This window comes from Diadema antillarum, unplaced genomic scaffold (genome assembly GCF_040938485.1).
Source record: "Diadema antillarum isolate AM-2024a unplaced genomic scaffold, OU_Dant_1.0 seq00000858_RagTag, whole genome shotgun sequence".
Taxonomy (NCBI): Eukaryota; Metazoa; Echinodermata; class Echinoidea; order Diadematoida; family Diadematidae; genus Diadema; species Diadema antillarum.
Genome location: NW_027271729.1, coordinates 420,890 through 444,037, shown reverse-complemented (window position 1 = coordinate 444,037; position 23,148 = coordinate 420,890). Strand labels below are relative to the sequence as shown.

General features: G+C 38.9%; 1 protein-coding gene across 1 annotated transcript in view; it reads left to right on the top strand.

Annotated features, from left to right (window-relative positions):
• The window catches only part of LOC139740536 (poly(A) polymerase beta-like), a 29,818-nt gene extending 18,345 nt beyond the window's left edge, over positions 1 to 11,473 (top strand). The window contains exons 12-18 of the mRNA XM_071651125.1: positions 1,002 to 1,055; positions 1,799 to 1,927; positions 3,596 to 3,772; positions 5,652 to 6,090; positions 7,323 to 7,694; positions 8,705 to 8,767; positions 10,802 to 11,473. Of these exons, the coding sequence (XP_071507226.1) occupies positions 1,002 to 1,055; positions 1,799 to 1,927; positions 3,596 to 3,772; positions 5,652 to 6,090; positions 7,323 to 7,694; positions 8,705 to 8,767; positions 10,802 to 10,900 (1,333 nt within the window). The 3' untranslated portion in view covers positions 10,901 to 11,473. The remainder of the gene's footprint in view (positions 1 to 1,001; positions 1,056 to 1,798; positions 1,928 to 3,595; positions 3,773 to 5,651; positions 6,091 to 7,322; positions 7,695 to 8,704; positions 8,768 to 10,801) is intronic.
• Positions 11,474 to 23,148: the final 11,675 nt, after the last annotated feature.

Below are 23,148 nucleotides of genomic sequence, written 5' to 3'. Positions count from 1 at the left end.
GCGCGATCCGACACCCTACTTATATGTGTGGGATTTCCGAGTGTGACGTGCGTAAATGTTTGGGACAAACATCTTCAGACATCTTGACTTTTGAGCGAGTGCTAAATGTAGCTGACTGGTATTGACCCACAAAGGTACATGAAAAATGCTGTTAGTTTTCGACCCATTTTATAAATCAAATAATACACAAGTTTAAGTTCGTGACGTTAGTGGAGATGCAGCTCACTCTCGGGTATTTACAATGTAGTGCAACATGCACTCGGCTTCGCCTAGTGCATGTTTCACAATTGTAAATACCCTCGAGTGTGCTGCATCTCCAATAACGCACTCTCACCTGTGTATTATTTGTATATTTACTTACGAGTGTACTTTGATTGTTATCATTCCTTAGCAATACATACCTTTTTAAAAATTTTGTTCAAAAAGGAAATCAAATTTGTACTTTGAGGTTTTTGCCTTAGCAATCAAATTGCCAATACAGGTTTTTCAAGAGCGGCTGCATGATGGTCCTATCATTCCATACTTGCAGTATTTGTAGAAGTTCGAGCCAAAGAGCATTCCACTCTGTGTGTATAGCTTTACATAAGGCTTACATGTTTGCCTCTCATGCTACCAGAGCTTTTTATTTCAACTCTTATATCAATTGACTGTACAAGGAAATTAGCTGGTGATTCAGTCTTCAGTTACTTATCTAATACAAAGATGGAATGAAATCTGCAACTAAAAAGCGAGGTTGGAAAAGTTGTTCCTGATTTTAACAATGTCCCCACATTACATGTTTCTGTTTTAATGTTACCTTCAAGCCTTGCAAGTGCTTGTAGACTGTGTTTGAACAATTTGTGTTAGGATCTATTTGTTATTTATTTTCACCTAGACAGCAATCATCTTTTTCTGTTGAAAGAATGACCATTAAGGAACATCTCTTTCTATATGTGGATTCTCTTCTCTCCTGCTGAGAACATGTATGCATGATTTTTGTTTTCCTTTTTGTTCCCCCACAGACACTACATAGTCTTAATAGCGAGTGCAGGGAACGAAGACCATCATCTCAAGTGGTGAGGACATCATGCTCTTGCTGCTATTTGAGTTGCCCACAAACACATAGGACTGTTTTAAATGTGCTGCAATTGAATAGCCACTGATGATAAAAGCTAAAATAAAAAACACCATCTTCAACCTTAAGGTCATCTAGTGCAAATTCAACACACACACACACACACACACACACACACACACACACACACAAAGGGTGTAAAGCAACTGCTGAAATGCATAACATTCTGCACAGAGGTTTGTAGAAGCCACATAACAATGCCCATGAAAGTTAACATTAAAACAACTTTGTATGAGATACATTCTTCTGATGTGTGGAATATGCACACGACCTTCATTTGTCATTGTGCATAAAATGGTTTATGGCCTGCCCACCCACTGTCTGGAGTGAAGATGTGGTAGGAATTTGTGTGAATTCCTGCATCAAACTTTTCTACTGGTATACTACTACACTAAACAGCACATGCCATAGCAATGTGACTGTATAGGGAAGCAAAATGCTATGTTCTTTACAGTTTAATGTTTAAACAAAAAAAGAATGACTATTCTAAAAACGGAAAGGTTGGGTCATGACAGAATACTATATGCATTTGAAGATAATATTTTGTGGTGTATTTACAAGCTTGTAATGTCTATAGCAATCAAACCTAATGTTAAGCCTTTTTTGTGACAAATATCCAGGGTGTGTGCATAGCACAAATGTTGTGCTGCTTTATCTGTATGCTTTGAAACTTTTGTACAACAGGGTTGGTCTGGTGGAATCCAAGATCAGAGTCTTGGTAGGTAACCTGGAGAGAAATCCACACATCAAGCTGGCCCATGTCTACCCCAAGTCCATATCACAAAGCCCAGAAGCTGGATCGGAGGAGGAAAAGTGAGTCCCTTTCAATCCAAGCATGTCATTCTCAGCATGGGCATGTTCTGTTGAGATGTGTTTTTAGTGCAGAGATGAACCCAGGCAGTGAGATACGTTAATTGCTTTGTGGCTCACCAGAGCCAAAGGCTATACAGTCTGACCTCTCCTATCTGGCCTGCCTTTATCCGCATCTCTCTTTTTTGCGGATGCCATCTCGGCGTGATTTTTTTTTTTCAATCTGATAATTACGGGGAAAAGCGGGATTTCAAACTCAAAAATTCCTACACAAACTCACATGAATTACAGTTGTATATATTATTCCTAATAACATCTAATGTTCATCTTAATAACATGCATTCAGACATTCACTACCCCCAAATCACTGCAAGAACATGGACAGAAAAGTTTTCATAAATCAGGGCCCGGTACAGGCGATCATTCATTGAGCAAATTATCAGAGAATTCTGAATGCAGACCAGCTGATGAGGACGTGACATGTTCACGCAAAATTAATACTGTATAAGCTGTTATTTTCGTGAGGGTTTAATTTTTGCGAATTTCGCGAATCTCAGTTGGATCGTGAATTCAACAACACGCGAAAATGTCTCCATGTACTGTGTTAATAGAGCATTAACGTAAGCGTCGGCATCGATTCACGAAAACAACATCGCGTGAAAATGTCTATGACCTCGTTATTCGAGAAAATATCTGTAGGCGAAAATAACAGCGTATGCAGTACATGTACATGTAGCTACCATTAAGTAGGCAGCTGCGTGTATAAACACAGAGTCTACCATATCTGGCCAGATACCTTTAAATATCTGGATGAGCGCCGGTTCCGACATGTCCGGATAGGAGAGGTCGGACTGTATTGATCTTGGCAGGAATCATTCCTCGGATGAGGAGGTACATTTATATTTGAGTGATACAAGTAAACCCCCATCAGGCCATTGGGAAGAGTTGTAAGTGTGTGACTTTGAGAGATTTTCTCCAGCCCCAGGAGTCGTTGTTGCTCTAAAATACTCTTCAAAGCACTGAAGTTCAAACCATCATCTCTCTACCCAGAAATACAGGTTAAATATTGTACTTGTAGATGCCTCTATTTATTGGTATAGTATAATAGGTAGTAACTTGTTTTTTGGTGCGCTCGAAGAGGTGGCTACAGTCTAGTCAGTCACATACCATTATGCATACCTGCCAACTGTTTAGTTTTAATCTGAATATTCAGATTTTTCTCTGAAAGAAAATGCATTAATTTCAGTGTGTTCTGATTTTTTGGAGCTATCTGTTAATAGTAAAGTGTATGAAATTTATGAAAGTTAAGATTTTTGAGTAATTTTTCTTTGTTTGTTCAGATTTACTAAGTCTCAGGGTTGGCAGGTATGCATTATGGGATACCACACAAAGTTTGTGTCTACTTTGAATCAATTGGGAAGCTCAGGTGATTGTAAAACCCCAGATGGGAAGCTCAGGTGATTGTAAAACCCAGATGGGAAGCTCAGGTGATTGTAAAACCCCCAGATGCTCTTGTTTTGTCGTACTTGTGGGCATCTTGATTGCCATATCAAATGTAATATTTGTGAGGATTTGACATCAGTCTAACTGAAAAATAAAGCTCATGTTTTTAATCCTTTATCCCCCCCCCCCCCAAAAAATAACAACAACTAAAACCCAAAACAAAAATAGGCCCGATGAGTATTCCACGCTGTGGTTCATTGGACTGGAGTTCCAGCCGCTCGGCCCATCAACGAATGTGAACCTGACCCTGGACATTCAGTTCTTTGTCAACACGGTGCACCGCATGTCAGTCAACATCAAACTCCTCCAGGAGGGAATGAAGATTGAGGCCAAACATGTCAAGAGGTGGGATTGAACTCTGTACAGGCAGGCTAACAGCATTCCCTTTCACTCGAAGGAATGATAGTGCATTGCTAGTCTTATATTCACAATAAAGTAACAGCTCTGTCAGTGAAATAATGGTGTAGGAGAGCGCTGGGTTTGTATCATTAGTGGGATTAAATCACTGGAAAGATGCATGACCTTGTGGACTATGTTGACTAGCTCATAAATTACCAGCCAGTGGGAGTGAATTGCCCTTTTGGGGCAAATTGAAAATAGCAATGGCCACTTCATCTGAGGGGTCACAAGCTGCAAAGCCAAAGATCGCAGGCTGAATGCTGGATAATGTTCTTCAAGTAACTTTGTTACACCATCACCATTGTTTCATACTGCTAGTGCATTCTATGTTTTTTTGTCCCCGCCGAACGAGTTCGAGCAGGGGACTATGAAACGGGCTCCGTACGTGTGTGTGTCCGTGTGTCCGTCCGTCTGTCCGTCCGTCCGTCCGTGTGTCCGTGTGTCCGTGTGTCCGTGTGTGCGTCCGTGTGTGATCAAAATCTTCAATTTGCTACTTCTCTGTCATTTATGAGCCAATTTTGATTCTGTTTGCTTTATATGATAGCACTACATGGGAGCTTTGAAACTTCTACACAGAATTTCAGTCGTGACCTTTGACCTTGACCTTTGACCTATATTGTACATTTTGCTACAAAATGCTACTCCTTCGCCATTTCTAACCCGATTTCGATTCCGTTTGCTTTATGTGATGGCGCTAGGTGAGGGCTTCAAAACTTCTACACAGAATTTTGACCTTTGACTTCTTTGACCTTTGACCTTGATTTTTTGACCTATATTGTACATTTTGCTACAAAATGCTACTCCTTCGCCATTTCTAACCCGATTTCGATTCCGTTTGCTTTATGTGATGGCACTAGGTGAGGGCTTCAAAACTTCTACACAGAATTTTGACCTTTGACTTCTTTGACCTTTGACCTTGATTTTTGACCTATATTGTACATTTTGCTACGAAATGCTACTCCTTCGCCATTTTTAACCCGATTTCGATTCCGTTTGCTTTATATGATGGCACTAGTTGAGGGCTTCAAAACTTCTACACAGAATTTTGACCTTTGACTTCTTTGACCTTTGACCTTGATTTTTGACCTATATTGTGCATTTTGCTACAGAATGCTACTCCTTCGCCATTTCTAACCCGATTTCGATTCCGTTTGCTTTATGTGATAGCACTAGGTGAGGGCTTCAAAACTTCTACACAGAATTTTGACCTTTGTCTTCTTTGACCTTTGACCTTGATTTTTGACCTATATTGTACATTGGCTACAAAATGCTACTCCTTCGCCATTTCTAACCCAATTTCGATTCCATTTGCTTTATGTGATGGCACTAGGTGAGGGCTTCAAAACTTCTACACAGAATTTTGACCTTTGACTTCTTTGACCTTTGACCTTGATTTTTTACCTATATTGCACATTTTGTTACAAAATGCTACTTCCGGCGGGGACATATGTTACGCACTGCGTAATTTCTACTTTTCCTTGTTCTTCCTTTTGTTGGTAAGACATTTTGCAGTGTGCAATGCAAACTAGATTTAATGCTGATAAGGTCTTTATACAAGTGTTTGATAACAAGACAACTTTTTGTTTGTTTGTTTGTTTGTTTGTTTTTTAGGAGGGGGGGGGGGCTTTGTCTTGAAAACAGTTTATCACGGTGACTCATTGGAGTGCTGTTTTTGCTCCAAATGATATAACAGAGATATCAACTCAGATTAATCAGATTCCCTGAGAATATTTGATTTAGTATGATGAGGAAAAGATAAGGTTTCTTTTTTTCTTTTTCTTTTTTATTCTCTCATTTAATGATTTACCCTATGTTTACACACCAGGAAACAGCTGAGCCAGTATGTCCCTGCCAGCATGCTGAAAAGTAAGAAGAAGTCCCTCCCGTCCACTGATGGCGGCAGCAGGGGGAACACCCCCAAGAACTCTTCCTCCTCCGACGCACCATCCTTGCGCCTCACCCCATCTCCGTTCAGAACTCAAGGCAGCATCAGTGATGACGAGTTCCTCTACGGTGCCTCGCCCACCCTACCCTCCCCTTCCACCACCAGCATGGAGCGTCAGGGCCGCGACAGCCCCAACGTCATATCCACCGAATTGGACCCGTCTGGGGGCCAAGCCGACTCGCCAGACACTCAAGGAGAGGGTGAGGAGCCACCCCAGGTGTTTCAGTCCCCCAAGTCGAGCAGGACACAGCCCACCGTGGAGCAAACCAGTACTGAAGTGGGCGTCGAAGGACCAAAGACAGAAGAACCATCATCTCAGGTGAGCTGTAACCCGAGCGTATTCCATACAAGTGTGAATCCTCTGGAAAGTGAGTAGTGTATAGTCATTTGTGACATGATGAATGAAGCTTAGTAACTGTTACTGTAAAAGTGGATGTTTTCGCGCGACTATTTTTTCGTGCTCAGCCGGGTAAGATGAGTTTTGCATGTTTTTAATTCTGTGGAATCAACACATGAACTACTGGAACATATGGCAAGAAAAATATTCAGGTGCTTTTATTTTTGCGCTGGTTTCTGGTTGTTCGAAATGTGCGAAAATTTCAACTCTGCGAAAATTTCCACTTTTACAATATTTTGCAAGGAAACTCCCTGTATCCCTTTCAAACACTATTTACTGTTTGTTATGCACATTTGTATGTTAGATTGACATTACAGAGAACAAATATTTTCGGTGATAGTTTCATACAGACTTTGTTCTTTTATGATATTTGTGTGGAGGTCAAAGTGCTTTATTTTCGAAGTATATTTTTGGAAGAGACTAAGGGGAGCTCTTCTTTGGGAGATTTCTCATTGTCAATAAAAATGAAAAGATTTCATTTGTTATCACTGTATGTAGGTTGTGAAAAGACATTGAATTTCATTGTTTACATTTCTTAAGTGATATACCTATCTTCAGTTACCGGTACTTAGAAGGTTAGCAAACATTATTTCTTTTTCATGTTGAAAATGATTTCTGTCATGTAATTACTTCGTGAGATATCAGCAAATATGATATTTCAGCTGGAGCTGTCTTCATCGTTTTGCAACTGAGAGCTAACTTCACATGATACTTCGTCTAGATTTTAGACTCTATTTACAATACCAGGTATTTATATTCGCCAAGGCAGCAGTGAAACCACACTGAATTTGTCAAGTTGGGTGGTGGTGTGATCCCAAGAACCTGTGATCCCAAGAAAAAATAAATGCTCCAGACCAATTTCTCTCAGCTGATGACTGAGGTCAAAAGTTCATGCACTTGAAAATCACACATACTCTCCCCAAAATTCTGAGGGAAAGTTGGTAGCCAAGAGTAATTGGACTGGACTCTTTTTCTTTCCCTCCAGACCGTAGGGTTTCCAAAATTTCTCCATCAGTTGATTTGTTGCACACAGGTTCGGCAACTTGAATAAAGATATCATAAAAGGGTCCAGAATTCAATTACAAGATACCCTGCAAAGACCATTATGCCATGATTGATTCTTGTGTAACAACATGTAAAATATTATTTGGCAGGAACAACAAATCTCTACTACGAGTGATCCCCAGGTACCAGTCATTGAGGTCACGGGACCAATGGATCATCCCGAAAAGCCAGAAGCGCCCTCACAAACTTTCAAGCGCCCGTCGTCCCCAACCCCCATCCCCACGGAATCTCCTTCCAAGAAAGTGAAGACGGAAGGGGAGGAAGAGGAGGAGGAGATTACAGCAGGCCATGACGACCAGGTCACCAAGGAAGGGGAAGCCCAACCATCGGAAGACAGCCAGCCATTCAAGCGCCCTTCCTCTCCAGTGCCAACGTCGGAGTCCCCTCCCAAGAAGCTGAAGACGGACAACGGCTTCAAGGGGGGCGGAGAACCCACCCAGCTGACAACTGACTGCAGTGAGGTAGGGACATTGCTTGTTGGGTATGAGATCATTTGTGACCCTGCATCACGAAATAAAAAAAAAAGTGGCCAGATATGGGATTTTTTGTCGAGGGCAGATTCTGAAAGAGCAGACTTTCAGCTGTAAATTGATGTATAGCTCAACTCAAATGAACTCTCCTAACCTATTGAAAAAAAAAAATGATAGAAAGAATACTGTAGCACACACTCTCTAAAAGTTAGTACTGAGAAAAGAGGCTCTGAAGGACAGGGTCTATTCAAGCGCTTAATCTTACCAAGCTGTGGTCTGTGCAATGAATGGGATAAAAAAACAGGATGTAAAACTCCTTAGCAACAACAATGAAGGGATTATCTGATTAAGTTGAAATCGAGCATGCTCTATTAGCACATTCTGTTCATGACTAATACCAACTTGAGATGCAGTGTCATCATCCTTTCAAAAGTTACTAGAGTTGAAAGTGAAGAGTGTGTACAGGGTTTTAAGAACTGAAAGAAGGCCTCTAGGACATACGTAATCACACTATTCTACAAAAACATGTTCTAGAAAAACTGCTAAAAGCACAATTTCCCATTCACTTTATGATCCCAAACTTTAGAATAACGTAGAAGAATTGCTCCTTCAGAAAATATTTATAACTAAAGATTGACTAAGTTGACCCATTTCACCTACATTCACATCCTCATGTAAAATCAGGTGTGTGATCTTTTTGTTGGTTTTGTATTGAATAAGCAAAAAGAGATTCATAATGCCCTGAGATACATATTCCTTGCGTACGTTTTGTGCTTCAGGTTCCAGTCTTCAGTAAAAATGCTTGTCATTGCTACATTTTGCAACGTAATGTACTCTCCACAAGAAACAACTGAACAGGAGTCAGAAGATTTTAACTCTGTATCATCAAAGCTAACAATATTTGCTTCAGTGATATTACAACCTTTTCCCAGCTTTGTTTTAATATCTGATACACCTTTATGCTCAGGATTTGCATTCGATCTGATTTTCTTACGCAACAGAATGGTCAGCAGAGTGAAGATGCCTGTAATCCTCAAGCACTACCTCGATTAGTGATACGACAGGTAAATGGCCAGTGAACATTACTTTTTTCTGTTCAAGTTTTGAATTGCAGGTTCAGTTAGTGTCAGGTATGGTGTAATTTCGGGGGGGGGGGGGGGGGTTTCTGTCATTATTTATGATATAGTATTATCATATTTTGAATGGAGAAGATATGTAATTTAGATTTGTTAATGTTTTTCCACTGAAAAGGTGAAGAATGTACATTTAAGCAAGTACCAGATTCAGTGAACTCAACAGACTGGAATCTCAAACTTTAGTTTAAAAGACTTTGTGGTCTAAGCCAGAGAGGTGTAATGGGTTTGTTTTGTTGTTGTTGCTACCAACTATATCCATAAGAAGTTAAATGCAGTGACCCTTCTCTTTTTTGTCTGTGGAGTAGATTTTGTCTTACATTTCTGCTTGTCACCAAGGCAATTATAAATTGAACAAATTCAGCGAGTTTCATTGCACACATTTCAGACTGAGCATTCACTTTTGACCAATACCTATATCAGGGCTCGACACTAACGGTGGCCTGGTGGCCCGGGGCCACCAAAATTGAAAGTCGGGCCACCAAATTTTTAAAAAGGGCAAATTTGGTGGCCCGCCTCGGGCCACCAAAATTTTTTGAAAAGTACATCAATTAATTCGTAACTTTTTGCGCTGGAAATTAGCAGTTATATTTGTTTAAAGGATGGATGAAAAGGACTGAATGAGTGCCTGAGAGTGAGTGTTGCGAGTTTGTTGAGGTTTATATATGAGTAACGTTAGATGTATGTCCGACTTCCAATTCTTGCTATGACTGGATAAAACTTAGATATTTGACTCATTAAAAAAAACAGGACTTTTAATGGTTTTTTTATTGTTTTTCGGGGCCACCAAATTTTTCTCTCGGGCCACCAAAAATTTGAAATTGAGGATTTTGGTGGCCCCATCGGGCCACCAAATAAAAAAGTTAGTGTCGAGCCCTGCCTATATGAATTGGTGTATTTTACAGCTACATGTAGTTGGGCAAAGCAAGGGTTTATTCACTTTCACCAGGGTAAATGGAACACTTCTGATTCTAAGTCAATGAACCAAATTTTACGTTGCTATTATTTGTGTGATTCCTGTGCCAATTCAGGTACTGGATGCATAACTGCACAATCCTGCTGTGCTGTTTTAAGCATGAGTGTGTCATATCGAGAAATGGACACAGTTGCGCTATGGGCAGGGCATTGCGTTATCATCAACACCACCTGCTCGGTGAAATATTGGCGGACGAGCTAAACCAACCCATGCGCTGTAACAATTAAGTTGGCTTTGAAGGATGGGATTATTGGAAAGTGTCTTTTCCCTTGGTTTTGAATCTGCTGGGGGTGGGGGGGGGGGGGGGGGAGCCATCAAATTCACTTACACTAGACTTTTCAACCCATTGCCACTGAGATTGTGAAATCCTCCTAGGCTTTGTGTGGAGCTTACTAAGTGTTTGTAGGTATTAGGTTCAATACGTTGATCCAGAAACATTCAGTTCCCTCAATAATTTCTGAGTAGTGCCAAATTGTTTTGAGCTTGAAATTCCATATTTCGTATTCCTCTAGAAAAATTGACCCTTGTTTGTCACATTCGAATGATGTTTAATATTCAAGTGAAATCTAGCAACATCTGGTACATTTTTCCTTTGATTGAAAAAAATTATGTTATATTTGACCATTTGATATCTGTATCCAGCATTTGTAAACTTAAAAAGCTGGAAGCCAAGGCCTACAGTTGATACAGAAATGTTTGAAGTAGCGCCAGGAAGCTCTAATGTCTGCCGAATGGTGGAGTTTGGAGTAATTTGACAAGCTGAGGAAAAATAATGCGCCCTATACCCTTTGCAGAATGAAATCGGTTATGTCATGATTGAACCCACAGTCTAGCCTTGCAGCTAATTCAGCAGAAGTTGAATGCGTGATGCCATTTTCTCAAAAGTGAAGCGTCAATGAAACTCACTCGTGGTTGCACACATACTCTCCCTCTCTCTTTCCATTTGTTTTTCCTTCCTTTCTTGCCTTCTTCTGGCATGAACCTCACAGAGAGTTCCGAGCGGAGAACTGCCGGATATGTCATCCCCCGTTCCTGTCGCGTCCAAAGTTCCCATAGCGAAAAACGTAATCAGATTGAACTTGAAATGAACTCGTAGTCTCAAGTTTGACCACAAGTCCTGGGAAAGTGTGTTTGAAGCCTCCATTTTCTGTTTACCAGTGTGCAGTGGATGGAACTCAAGCCAATCTTGTGAAAGGATTTTTTTCCCCTTTTTTAAAAAAGTGATTGGACTTATCTTCACAAGGATTAACCGTACACTTGTGAGAAGCAAAGGTAAGGAACAGTGCACGCTCGTCACTATATTCATTGGATGATTAGGTTCGTGCATAAACTTATAACTGAAAAGAAAGTATGTAGCAACAAGCAAACCCTTCTTCTTTGGTATTTGATAGAAACGTCTGTAGTTAATTGTGTTAATCACATTGTAAAGTCCTTATAGCTCTAAATTTCATGCTAGGCATATACGCTGGAAAAGAAATGCAAACAGACAAAAGTGATTTTCAATTCATTTTATTATTTTTTTTTGTTATTTTTTTTTTTAAGTAAGCATTTCACCTTCCACCAAATGCTGAAGTCATCTTAAATTCTACTGTAGTCAGGATTTTGTATTTGATAGAACAACCAAAACAAACAAAGAATGCCAGCATTTATGTTTGCTTGTAATTACACTTCGTAGTAATATATTTCTATGGTATCTCCTTTTTATGTCTTTTTCCTCCACACTTTGTTTTGTCTTATGTAGAAAAAAAGCAACAACAGAAAGAAGCTATATTGTAGTAATTACTATCTATCTGTGTGTTTATGGTACAATCCTGTAATTTGTGAATAGTTTTTGATACTGACTGAATAAAATGGGATTTATGACAGTGACAGAAAGGTTCCCTAGTCCTCTGTCTTTTGTGTAAATGTGTTCATTAATTTTGCTAGTTACGAAATGGCTGATGTGTGATATATTTTTTAATGAATATGGATGTAATCATATAGCTGCAGATTTTATTGGTAATATTTTTTTTTCTTTTTCACAAAGAAAGAAATAAGCATAAGAAGAGAAATATCACTATGTCATTAGTAGTGGTAGTCTTTAGGCACAATTTGCATACCTGTACATCCAAAGTGTGAAGTACAGAAGCCAGATGTACTTTGGAGCAGGTGATGTCACCGTGTGTTGATGGTACGATATGTTCAGTGAGTTAGGGTTTGTTTTGTTTTTGCCTGTGTTTGATGTATAATATCCTTTCCATTGTATATGTATAGTTCACTCCTTTCCTGGAGTATCTGATGCACAAGGTGCCACATGGCTAGAATTATATGGAAAAGTTGAGATTTAGCTGGATGGAGTATGCTTTGCACTGACTAATCCTTGGTCCATGGTGGGGTGGGGGGGGGGGGGGGGAGGAGGAGGAGAGGGGGATTACCAAATCATTGGCTGTGCATTATATGGACTTTGACCATAGCTGCAAGGGGATATCACAAAGTCCAAGTTGGTTTTGTATACATAATGCACATGAAATTATTAAACCATGCTAAATATCTCCAAGATGAGAAGCTTGAGGCAATGGTGTATTAAATAAACTTTTTGGGGAGACAAAGAAAAATCTACAAATTTTTCAAGCAGTGCATGGAATTATTTCTTACTTAATGATATGTTGTAGGTATACCACTATGTATCTGGAAGAAAGAAAGACGGAAACATCCAAACATTCCTCCCTTTGTACTGCCCATACAATGAAAATGCTGGCTTGCAGTGTTTAGTAGCCCAGTTGGTATGTGGCATCTTGCCTCATTTATTAGATATTGACAAATGCCCACATTGCCATTGACTGACATAGTCTCTTGTAGTCGTATGATCATCTCTTTCCAAGCCCTACATGTCAAATCAAGGGGATTGTCAATTTCGCGGATGATACCTCTGAATTTATACCAAACCACGTGCAAAGTGTGACAGAGTATAAAACTGTTGGAAGAGGAATGCGCTTTTACGCTTCTGTCTTATGCACCTTATTTCAGAAATTGACAGGAATGGAAAATGAATTCAGCATCTTTGTGGATTTCAAGCATTAATAGACTATTAACATGCCAAATTTAGTTATAAAAGCATTGACTACAGTGTGTATATATATATTTTTTTTGCATTCTGCACAAATTTAAGTCATGAGAGAATATTAGATCAGCTAATATGGAGCAGATCAGATGGGGTAGTTGTGATTCATGTGCCATATGCATTGCACAGGAGGCTCTGCTGACAGTATTGTTTGGATGGACGTTGAGGGGACTGAGAAGTTAAAGATCTGAATGATGCACTCAAGCCCACAAAATATTTGTATGTCTTCTTTGTTGGAATGATAGTTGTCATTTGTGTGCTCTGCGTTCAATAGAACTTGTGAGGACATTCATCTTTGCAACAAGTTCTTTTAAACTTGAATTGCTCAGTTATGTACCAGCGTATCTTGTGATCTATTTATTTTGTATTTATTTATTTTTTTTTGGGGGGGGGATGGGGAGGGGCAAGGAGGTCAAGGGACATTGGAGGCATTTTTGTCAAGCGAATCTTGTGATTGAATCTGTGTTCGTACAGAGTCTTACCACACTATGGTTGGTGACTGGGTGAACACTCTGTAATCGTGCAAGAATGCAGGTACATGCAGGCAAGGGTAATGACAAAATGGACTCCATTTGCAAAGTTCTGAGAGAGGCTTGAATGCAATTTTGAAAGCTGTAATTTGGAGTACATTCAAAAATACTGTCATTCATTGTCATTGTACCTCATGTTTTGGTTTTCATAATGCCTACACATTGCATTTACAAAGATATTATGATTGCTGCTCTTCCTGTACAAAAGGTCTTGTGTCTGTAGGCAGCCTTTAGTTTGCGTTCTGCCCAAAATCTAAGAGTGGTGTTATTCACGTGCATGGCATATAGTGGGTATGCATGATTTTTGTGACTAGTTGTTAGAGACTTGACTTTTACCTGTATGGAAGGTCATGTGACCTTTGTCTTTTGATGCCTTATTTCTGGTACTGTATGTGATTTATTTATTCATTGGCACATTCAGATGTAGATATCGTATTATGTACTTTCATTTAGAGCAAGTGATGAACTTTAAAACTTTTTTGTTCACTAGTCAAAGGTCTACCGATAATTGTATCCCCCGAACAGAGTTCGGAGGATACTGTGGATTTGGCCTCGTCGCGCCGCGTCCGCCGCCGCCGCCGCAGCAGAGATTTTCTTGTGAGCGCTCTACCAACTGTGTTTCTTTTCCGATCATCTTCAAATTTGGGATGAAGGTGTATTATGGTTAGACGAAGACGCCTATTGTTTTTTGGTGATGGCGCCCTCGCTTGTTCCGTCTTTATACATGAAAAGGTAAATTCAATAGGGTCTGCTTGTGAGCGCTCTACTGGCTGCAGTTCTTCTTTGATCATCTTCAAATTTGGCATGAAGGTGTATTATGGTAAGACAAAGATGCCTATTGTTTTTGGTGATGGCGCCCTCGCTTGTTCCGTCTTTATACATGAAAAGGTAACTTTTAAAGGGTCTGCTTGTGTGTGTGACGCTGGCCTTGTTTCTTGACCAATTTTTTTCAAATATGGTATGTAAATATATCATAGTCAAACCTATACATCTATACCTATTGATAATGCTGCCCTCACTGTTCCACCTTTTACAGGGTCAAAGGTCATCTTGATCATGTCAAAATTTGCAAAAGTGCTTATTTATGCAATAGCTTGATTGTTACCCAACAGATTTTATTCAGACTTGCTAGGGAGGAGTATGGGTGATCATTCTACATGAAGGACACAACAGTTTGTGGTGACGGCGCCCTCAGTGTTCCAACTTTGGATGCCAGTGCTCAGTTCTTGTGTGTACTCTATCAGCCACATTTCAGCAAATTTGGCAAAAAGGTACATTATAGTGAAATGAAGATGCCCATATATTTTTTGGTGGTGGCGCCCTCGCTTGTTCCGTCTTTATACATGAAAAGGTAAATTTTACAGGGTCTGCTTGTGTGTGCGACCCTACCTTGTTTCTTGACCGATTTTTTTCAAATTTGGTATGTAAATGTATCATAGTCAAATCTATACACCTACACCTATTTGGATTTTATTGTATCCTGCAACAGTTGCCATATCATACAGAATTCTGGCCTAAGAAGTAATCCAGATGGAGTACGGGAGACGGGTTCGGGGGATACATGTGCTCGATTGCGAGTGCTTCTAGTCATAGATGTTTTGCTGACCCTAGTGTTTATGTTGGCATTTCTAGAATAATGTGAAGATCTAGATTAATCATACTAACATTAGTATTTTGTTTCATATTCACTGTCCAGATGACAGTGGAAATTGGCATTGCACAGCCAGACATGGATGTGTAACTATAAACTAGAATGCTAATTTGATGTTGCCTGGATTGAAGACTGCTATTTTGGGGTCGATACACAATATGATGTCGTAGCTTCTCTTCGTTCGTGCACACACGAGTGACAGAGGGGGAGTGGCAATCATCTACTGGCGACGATGATAATACATTTTGCAGCCAATCAGAAGATGATCCAGAGGACAAAAGCAAACTGACCCCTCCCCTCTTCCTAAGTAATTTGGATATTGTCTTAAACATGTCTTAAGGGATCCCTTTTGTCTGTATATTGATCAGTATGCATGTAGTAATGATGCCATTGCTCAGGGAGTAATTACAGTGCACTCGCGTTATAACGAACACAGTTATAACGAAATTCGGGTTATAACGAAGTAAAAATTCAGGCTGCAATGTTATCCACCTTATGTATTTTTATTGTTTATTTGTTCGGGTATAACGAAATTTCGATATAACGAAAGAAAACTGCCGGTCCCGAGGACTTCGTTATAACGGGAGTCCACTGTATCCAGACTCTCTCATGCGATAGTGGCATTTTCTAGTCCAAAAACAAGACACTCTTTTCACTTGTTGTAGTCATTATTATGGTTCATGTGTTATTCCTGTAGTGCACATAAAATAACATTTCATAACCTGAAAGGTGAATTCAGTTTTTTAATGTTGTGCTCTTATCACCTGTTCTCTTCTTTGTTTTTCTCTCTATGCACATACATTTGCAATGTCAGGTGTAGCGTCACCAAAATCTTTTTCATCATACTATATATTGTATGTTTCGCCTGGCTACAATAAGTGCCAATATTGCATTGGCTTGTTTTTGACTGTCGGCACTTTTCTATGAACATGATGTTAGACCTTCCCCAGTCATTTATGTGTATTGGTGTGTGTCTATGTGTGTATGTATGTTATGGGGTTAGAAGGGAGAATTATGCACAAAGGCAAGCTCTTTTGTGATGGAGATGAGTGTTGTACAAGGATATTGTAGGTATACTGGCATAGTAGTGCTCCTCATAAGTCATTGCAGTGACAATATACAAATGACACATGGGTCTGAGTGCGTCAGTTGGAATTGGGTACATGAAGTAACTATGGAATGCATAGGAATGTTTAGGCTAAATTTCACAGTTACCGCATACACACTATTCCTACTGACACACAAAAAAGACATGTGTGTCATCTATTTCATAAAATGGGGGACAATTTTCGTGCCAGAAATTTTGATCATGTAACCTGATGGCAGATTTACTGGATGCATTTCCTTTTAGCTTGCCATAGACGAACACCATTGATCCAGTACTTCAAAAGCATGCATCCAGTAATTACTGGATGCATCGTTTGCTAGGCAATAGGCATCTCTTATTTAGTGGGGAAACGATCTAATTGCATAGTCTGTGAGGCAGCATGTGGCCAGTAAAAAGCGACACAGCTCTCGACCAATGAGATTGCAGGATTTGCGCTACGCATTCTATAAAACTGTTTTCATCACTCTTTTAAGAAGAATCGGGAAAATGCCAACAGATGTATCGACCAAGAGGGAAGGGGTGTTTGTGGGAATTATTTTGTGGCTGATTCAAGGGTCATTTGTTATGATACTTCACTGACTTGATGAAAAATTATAAAAGATAAATACGCAAAGCTGCATGTACTGAAGAGTTTGTTGTGCACACAAGGGCCTCCTCTGGCCCTCAAATTTTATATGGATCTGTCCCCCTGCACAATAGGCATACCTGGTACAGTATTTTGTGCATCAAGTTTTATAAAGGACAAAATAAAGCATAATGCCATGTGTACAGGAGTGTATATTCTGATTGACATGTGTACATTCCATACCTCCCTCTCAGGCACAATGCGAGTGGCTAAGATAGTTGTGATGGGCTCATGCTGATGGACACCAAATTCTGATCACTACATGTTTTCTTGAGCTTCACCTTTCACTGCTGCACTTTTGTTGTTGCTGTTGTAACTCTACACTGTGGAATGGGTGTCGATGTTGGCTAATTGTGCTTTGAGTGTAAACAGGAAAGCTTATTATATCTGAAACCGGTGACAAACATCCGTTCCAGCTCTAAGTTTACATAATCATATAAAGTTAGGATTACAGATTTGGGTGTGATACCAAACTGTATTGTGTATGTGTGTGTGTGGTTTTTTTTTTTTCCTACTTGGATGTTGCAACCCGTTGTGAAACATCAATTTGGGCGAAAAGTGCTAGATAGTGTAATTCTAAAGAACAGCCGTTTACCACTATACACAGTAGGTATCCTTCCCAACTGCCACTATCATTTACTGTGACAGTAGCAGTGGATACAAGTAGTTAAGGAAGCTCCTCAGATGTGCTTCATGTCTGATAATTATGGTGGCAGGCTTCTTACGTAGGAAATCATTTCCAAGTCATATAACTGACAACAAGCGAGTGTTGATCGATGTCGGTTCCCTTGAATTGCTTTTGTGGAACACACAGGCAGGCTTGATGAGCACTGCCTTGGCATATTGTATCAGAATTGCTGCCCTCAATGCTCCTACACTGTATACCTGCACAGTCCAGTCTCAAATCGAGCCAACCTGGGCCCCATTTCATAAAGAGTTGATATGATAGCAACTCTTGCTGGAATGGCAATTGTCATGGTAACGACAAGAATCCAGCTTCCTGATTGGCTGTAGCTATTGGAAATTGCCATTCCAGCAAGAGTTGCTACTTAACATCTTTTATGAAATGGGGTCCCGTAGGTCCAACAGTAGTCCACTCTTATCAAACGTGTGTATCAGTCAGTTTCATAAAAAAAAAAAACTTTACATTGATAAGATTTAGATACACTGTATGTCTGTTGTGATGTACTGGTACAAACTCTGCCCTCATTTCAATTTTGCTAGGTCCCTTGGAGGTTCTTCACTCCCAATTGCATAGACAGTTGTAACATGTTTGAAAATGGCTCGAGAATGCATTCTTTTGTAAACTCTTCTGAAGCAATCAAGATTTCTTCATTGTGCCTGTTTGTATCTCCAGGTAGGCCCTGTATATTAAAATATTTGTGTGATTATGAACAAAAGACTTAAACTCCGGGCAGTACGATGACTTGACTTCACTTTAATTTTAGTGTGAGTGCACAGTAGATTTTTGAGTAAAGTGCTGTTATTGAGTACTTAGAGTATTGTGTTCAGTTTCACAATCAAGTTTACTGTTAATGTACAATGTTGTAAAACTATATCCAAGAACTCAAAGAAAAGTCACACATTTTTTTTTTTTTTTTTGGATGCACACTATACTCCCGTATATTTTTTGCAGTATGCATGGAAACCTATTACATGTAAACAGGGTTGTACATGGGCTCATAATTATGTGAAATGTTTATTGCAATGTTTGTATACGTGAGGTAGTTGTGTGAAGTCCTAAGCTGACAAACTGGAGAATGATGTAGTACTTGTGGGCATAGAAAAAATTGAGCTCATGAAAGGATAAGATTTCAGAAAAATTGCTAATACTACTACAAATAGGACACTTTAATCTTTAATGAGTCCCAGTGTGGACAGTGGATTTTATGTAGACTATTGCTTCTATAAGCAGAACTTTTAAAAATGATGTATGCCAGCTAGGCAAAGCCATCATCAACAATGCCACCATTAAACAATGCATTTCCTTTCACACAAAACTTCGTGTAGAAGGAGGATGTGTTTGTTTTGTAATGTTTTCTTTTTTCTTTTTAAAGGAAAAACATTTAGGTAATGGGAACAAAAGCAGTAAAAATGCATAATGCAGTGTTCAAGGGAACATAGTAATATTTTGACAGAACCCACAGAAATCATTTAGGCTGTAGCATACACAGATATTATATGTGACAGTTCTTTTTCTTTCCTGTTCATTATATGATCATATGTATGAATAGATTGTACAGTATAATTTGTGTACTTTTTAATAATTGAAAATAAAAAAGGACATGATAAATGATGAAGTGTAATTCAGACTGATATTTAGTAAAGCTTTAGTGTGGTGCACAATCTTACTATGTGTATGTGTGTGCCTGTGTGTTTGTACATACACTGTATATGTTTTCATATTTTTATGTGGATGTGTTCAAACAAAGACTGTGGCGGAGAATACACAAATCTTACGACACCCGACACACACCAACTGGACACAATCATTATTGTGAAGATGTGGTTCATTCCATGATTGATTCTGAACCCTTCCAAGACTCTATACAGAACACACCAGGTTCCAGGAGGCAGTGCATCAAGAGTCATCACCACTGGAAAGACACTAACCCGATTGCAAGCCTCTAATAAGAGTTTTCACAAAATTAACCTTTTATTCGAAGATTTCAGACTCCTTCCTCATGTCTCTCAGAAACTTAAGAACACTTTCCTTTGAATAAATAGATATATGTTTGAATATATATTCATTTAATCTGATGAGGACTTAAGTCCATGAGCTGGTTCCAATACACAAAAGATGAAAAGAAGAGATTGCTATGCATGGATTAGCATCCAACAACTTCATGGCTGCACCAAATTTTGGACACATCTGGAAACCCTGAACGTGTGCGATGTGTTGAAAATTTGATGGAACCATTAGAAGTAGTTGAATGCTGATAATACATTACAATTTCTTTTCATATTTTGTATTATATCTATTTACTCATATCTAGCTATATATATTTATATATACATAATATATAGGTATATGCATATAAAGAGAGACAGACAGAGAGAGAGAGAGAAAGAGTAAAGGGGAGGGAGGTCTGAATCGGGTAAATATCGGCTCTTGATTTGATGCTACTAGTACATGTACAGTATGACCAATAAAACGTTAACTGCAACAACCAGTTGTAGATTCAAGGGTACAATATGCCCATTTTTTAAACCCTTTCAGTGCTCTGCAAATGGGGTTATGACACAGCATCACAAAATATTTCACCTTTCAATAACAATCACAATATATTTCACCATTCAATAACAGAATCATAAGTGTGCAGTGCCTGAAAATGGAATATAAATATACTTGTGAGTGCACTTTGCACTTTGTATAAGTTACATAAAATCTTAAGCTTTTTCCACAAGTATTAAAGATCAAATTAAAACACCATCTCGCCATACAATAAATTGGAAATTTGGAATGCATGGCTTTAGTTCTTAAAAGAATACTGTATTGTTTGCAATAAGTGTTGTGATCAGAGTTACATTTCATTACTGGAAAGTCATTCTATGCAACTCTGCAACCAGTGATAATTCTACAAAGGAGGGCAGGAGAAGTATCCACTACAGAACAGTACAGAACCTAAACGTGTCTACATGAAGCAAACAGCAATTCCTAAAATCCAGTACTTAAGAATGTACACACTTGGACCTTCACATTTCTATACAATTTACAATATAATCATGGTGTAAAGAATTCCTTGGGCTGCCAACAAATATGTGTGCATCTTTCCAGGAATTTTATAAAGTCAAATTGATCTCTTTACACATTTTTCTATAATGCATTGATGATTACATATGTCAACCTCAAATAGCCAAAGTGTTTAGAAGCACAAGCAAAGTGGTAATGTAGTGTGGTAACACATACTTTGAACATTAAACGTTTCACTAGTACAAAGCACTTAGGATCTATAACACTGAAAGAGGGAGGGGGACTTGCATTTAAAAGATTAGTTAAAATAACAGAATGGTGAAATCGAGAAGTTCAGCTTGAATCTTGTCATTTTGATCAAGTACATTGTACATAGGGATTATTATGTCAGATCATGAAATGAAGACATTTATTTCTTAGGCTAAATAGCATCAGTTATGTGGATGCAGAAAATGCAAGGCTGACTATTTGAAATCAGCTGTTGAAATGTCAGGAAGACATCTGGTGACTGTAAGGGATACATTAATGTAACACAATCACAGCTAAAGATGCTTAATATGGACAATGTACAAGCTTGAGAAAATACTTTCAAATACATGTACTCTCTATTCTTCTGGGGGCCACTTTGGTACAACCTGTTCAGTGGCTGAACATGTTGAGTGAAACAAGAGCTCCCCTTCTCTTTGTTCTTGCCTTTCACCCATCTGATTGTTGGTGTCATCATCAGAATGGCCAGCTGACACATTGTGACGCGTCAGCCAGGGATGCAGTGCTGGTACAACGTGAGGAGATCCATCATCATCATCTTCATGGCTCCAGGAATGAGAACTGGTCTGCGAAGGAGTACTGAGCTGTGAGAGCTCCCACCACCAGTTGTCATCATCAGTGTCTGCTGTATGTTCTGGCACCGATGATGACGTCATTACATTAGTCGCATCACAGGCATCTGGATCATCGATGGAAACGACTCCTGTGACAGATGTGTCCTTGCTCTCACAAGGCCCAGAGGGCACCTGCTGTGTTTGCAATGGTTCATCATGATCACCTTGACCTGTACAATTTTCACCAATGGGAATTATTTGATCACCTGTCTGCTCAGCATGACTTGTACTCAGTTGGGGCACTGTAGAGTCTGGTGGTACAAATGTTGATAAAATACATGTGCCTTCATCTTTGTTCACTGTTGAACGGTCAAGGTCATCACACCAAATGTCATGATAACTCCTTGTGTCATCATAGTAGTCAGTGCTTGAGATGGCAGGACAAAATGTTGTACAGTCATTCGCCTGGTGCCATATGCTACAGCAAGAACTTGGCCTACATGCAGTGTTTTTGTGATCACAGGATTCATTTGTGCTATCTTCAGTAGATATTGAAGGACGATAGAAAGTACTGTCTTGTGAAATATCCGCATATTCAGGGAGAACTTCAAAGCAATGCAAATCGGGAACAGCATCACGTAGAGCCATTTTCCAGAAATCTTGCTCCAGACAAGATAATTATGTAAACACTGTCAGCCAATCTGAAACGAAAAAAAAAAAATGCAAACAGCAGAATGTCGTTATGTGATAGGGCAATTCATCATTGCTCTGTAATTCAACTATTACCATGCTTCTTCAACTGACACTGCAATAGTTTCTACTTTTAATCTAGAATCTAGTGGTAAATGGTCCACTTTGCTTTAAATAGAAAACAAGGTCCAAACTTTGCAATGTTCATTATCTTTTTCAAGACAAGTTGAGGCCTTTGCCACTGTTTTATTGTTAGGGGCAAGTCCAAGATAAGGTCCCCTCAGAAGGCAAAATTTCATCTTTGCTCAATATTGACATGTTTGGTATCATTTTGAAGCTTATGAGTTGAAGTTTTGATTTCCGTGGAAGAAAAAATGATATTATGTAAATTTATGCAAATTTCAAGGGCTTCATTTGCATATATGTGAAACACAGCGTTACGTATGGGACATTTATAAAAATTCATATTAATTCAAAGGAAAGCAAATGATATTTGATTAATATGTGGACATAAGAAGTTCATCACATAGTTTAACTTGGTATGAAAATTTAGGGATTATGCAAATGATTATGCAAATTAGCTCGTGTCCTATCATGAGATGTCCCATACGTAACAAAATAAGGTCATTTTTTTAGGTTTTTTCTGAAATTGCTAAGGTTATTTTAATGCCCTTTTTGAAAGTTCTAATTTATTGTTTAGAGAAATTAAATACCAGAGAAAAAAGAAAAAAAAAGTAAAAGAAATATCTTTTATTAGGCATTGAAATAATGTTACGTATGGGACAAATGCGTTACGTATGGGACATCCTCATACATATTGCATGTGAATGCATGTAGCTAGCTGGGAAGGTTTCTCAGTACACAAATGGTCAATCATCCTGTAGAAAGCATCCCAACATTGTAGCTACTTTTTGAGTTATAGACACTTGAAACAATACATGAACTTGACTGAACAATTATCAGAAAGGGGGAGGGGAAAATGGCAAAATACACAATGAAAAATCAGCATTAAAGGGATGGTATAGTTTTTTGTAGAAATGGGGATTCAGTTTTCAACATTTAAAGAGATGATTGGAAACCAATTCTATGAATTACTTAAGAGCATAAAATCCTAAGT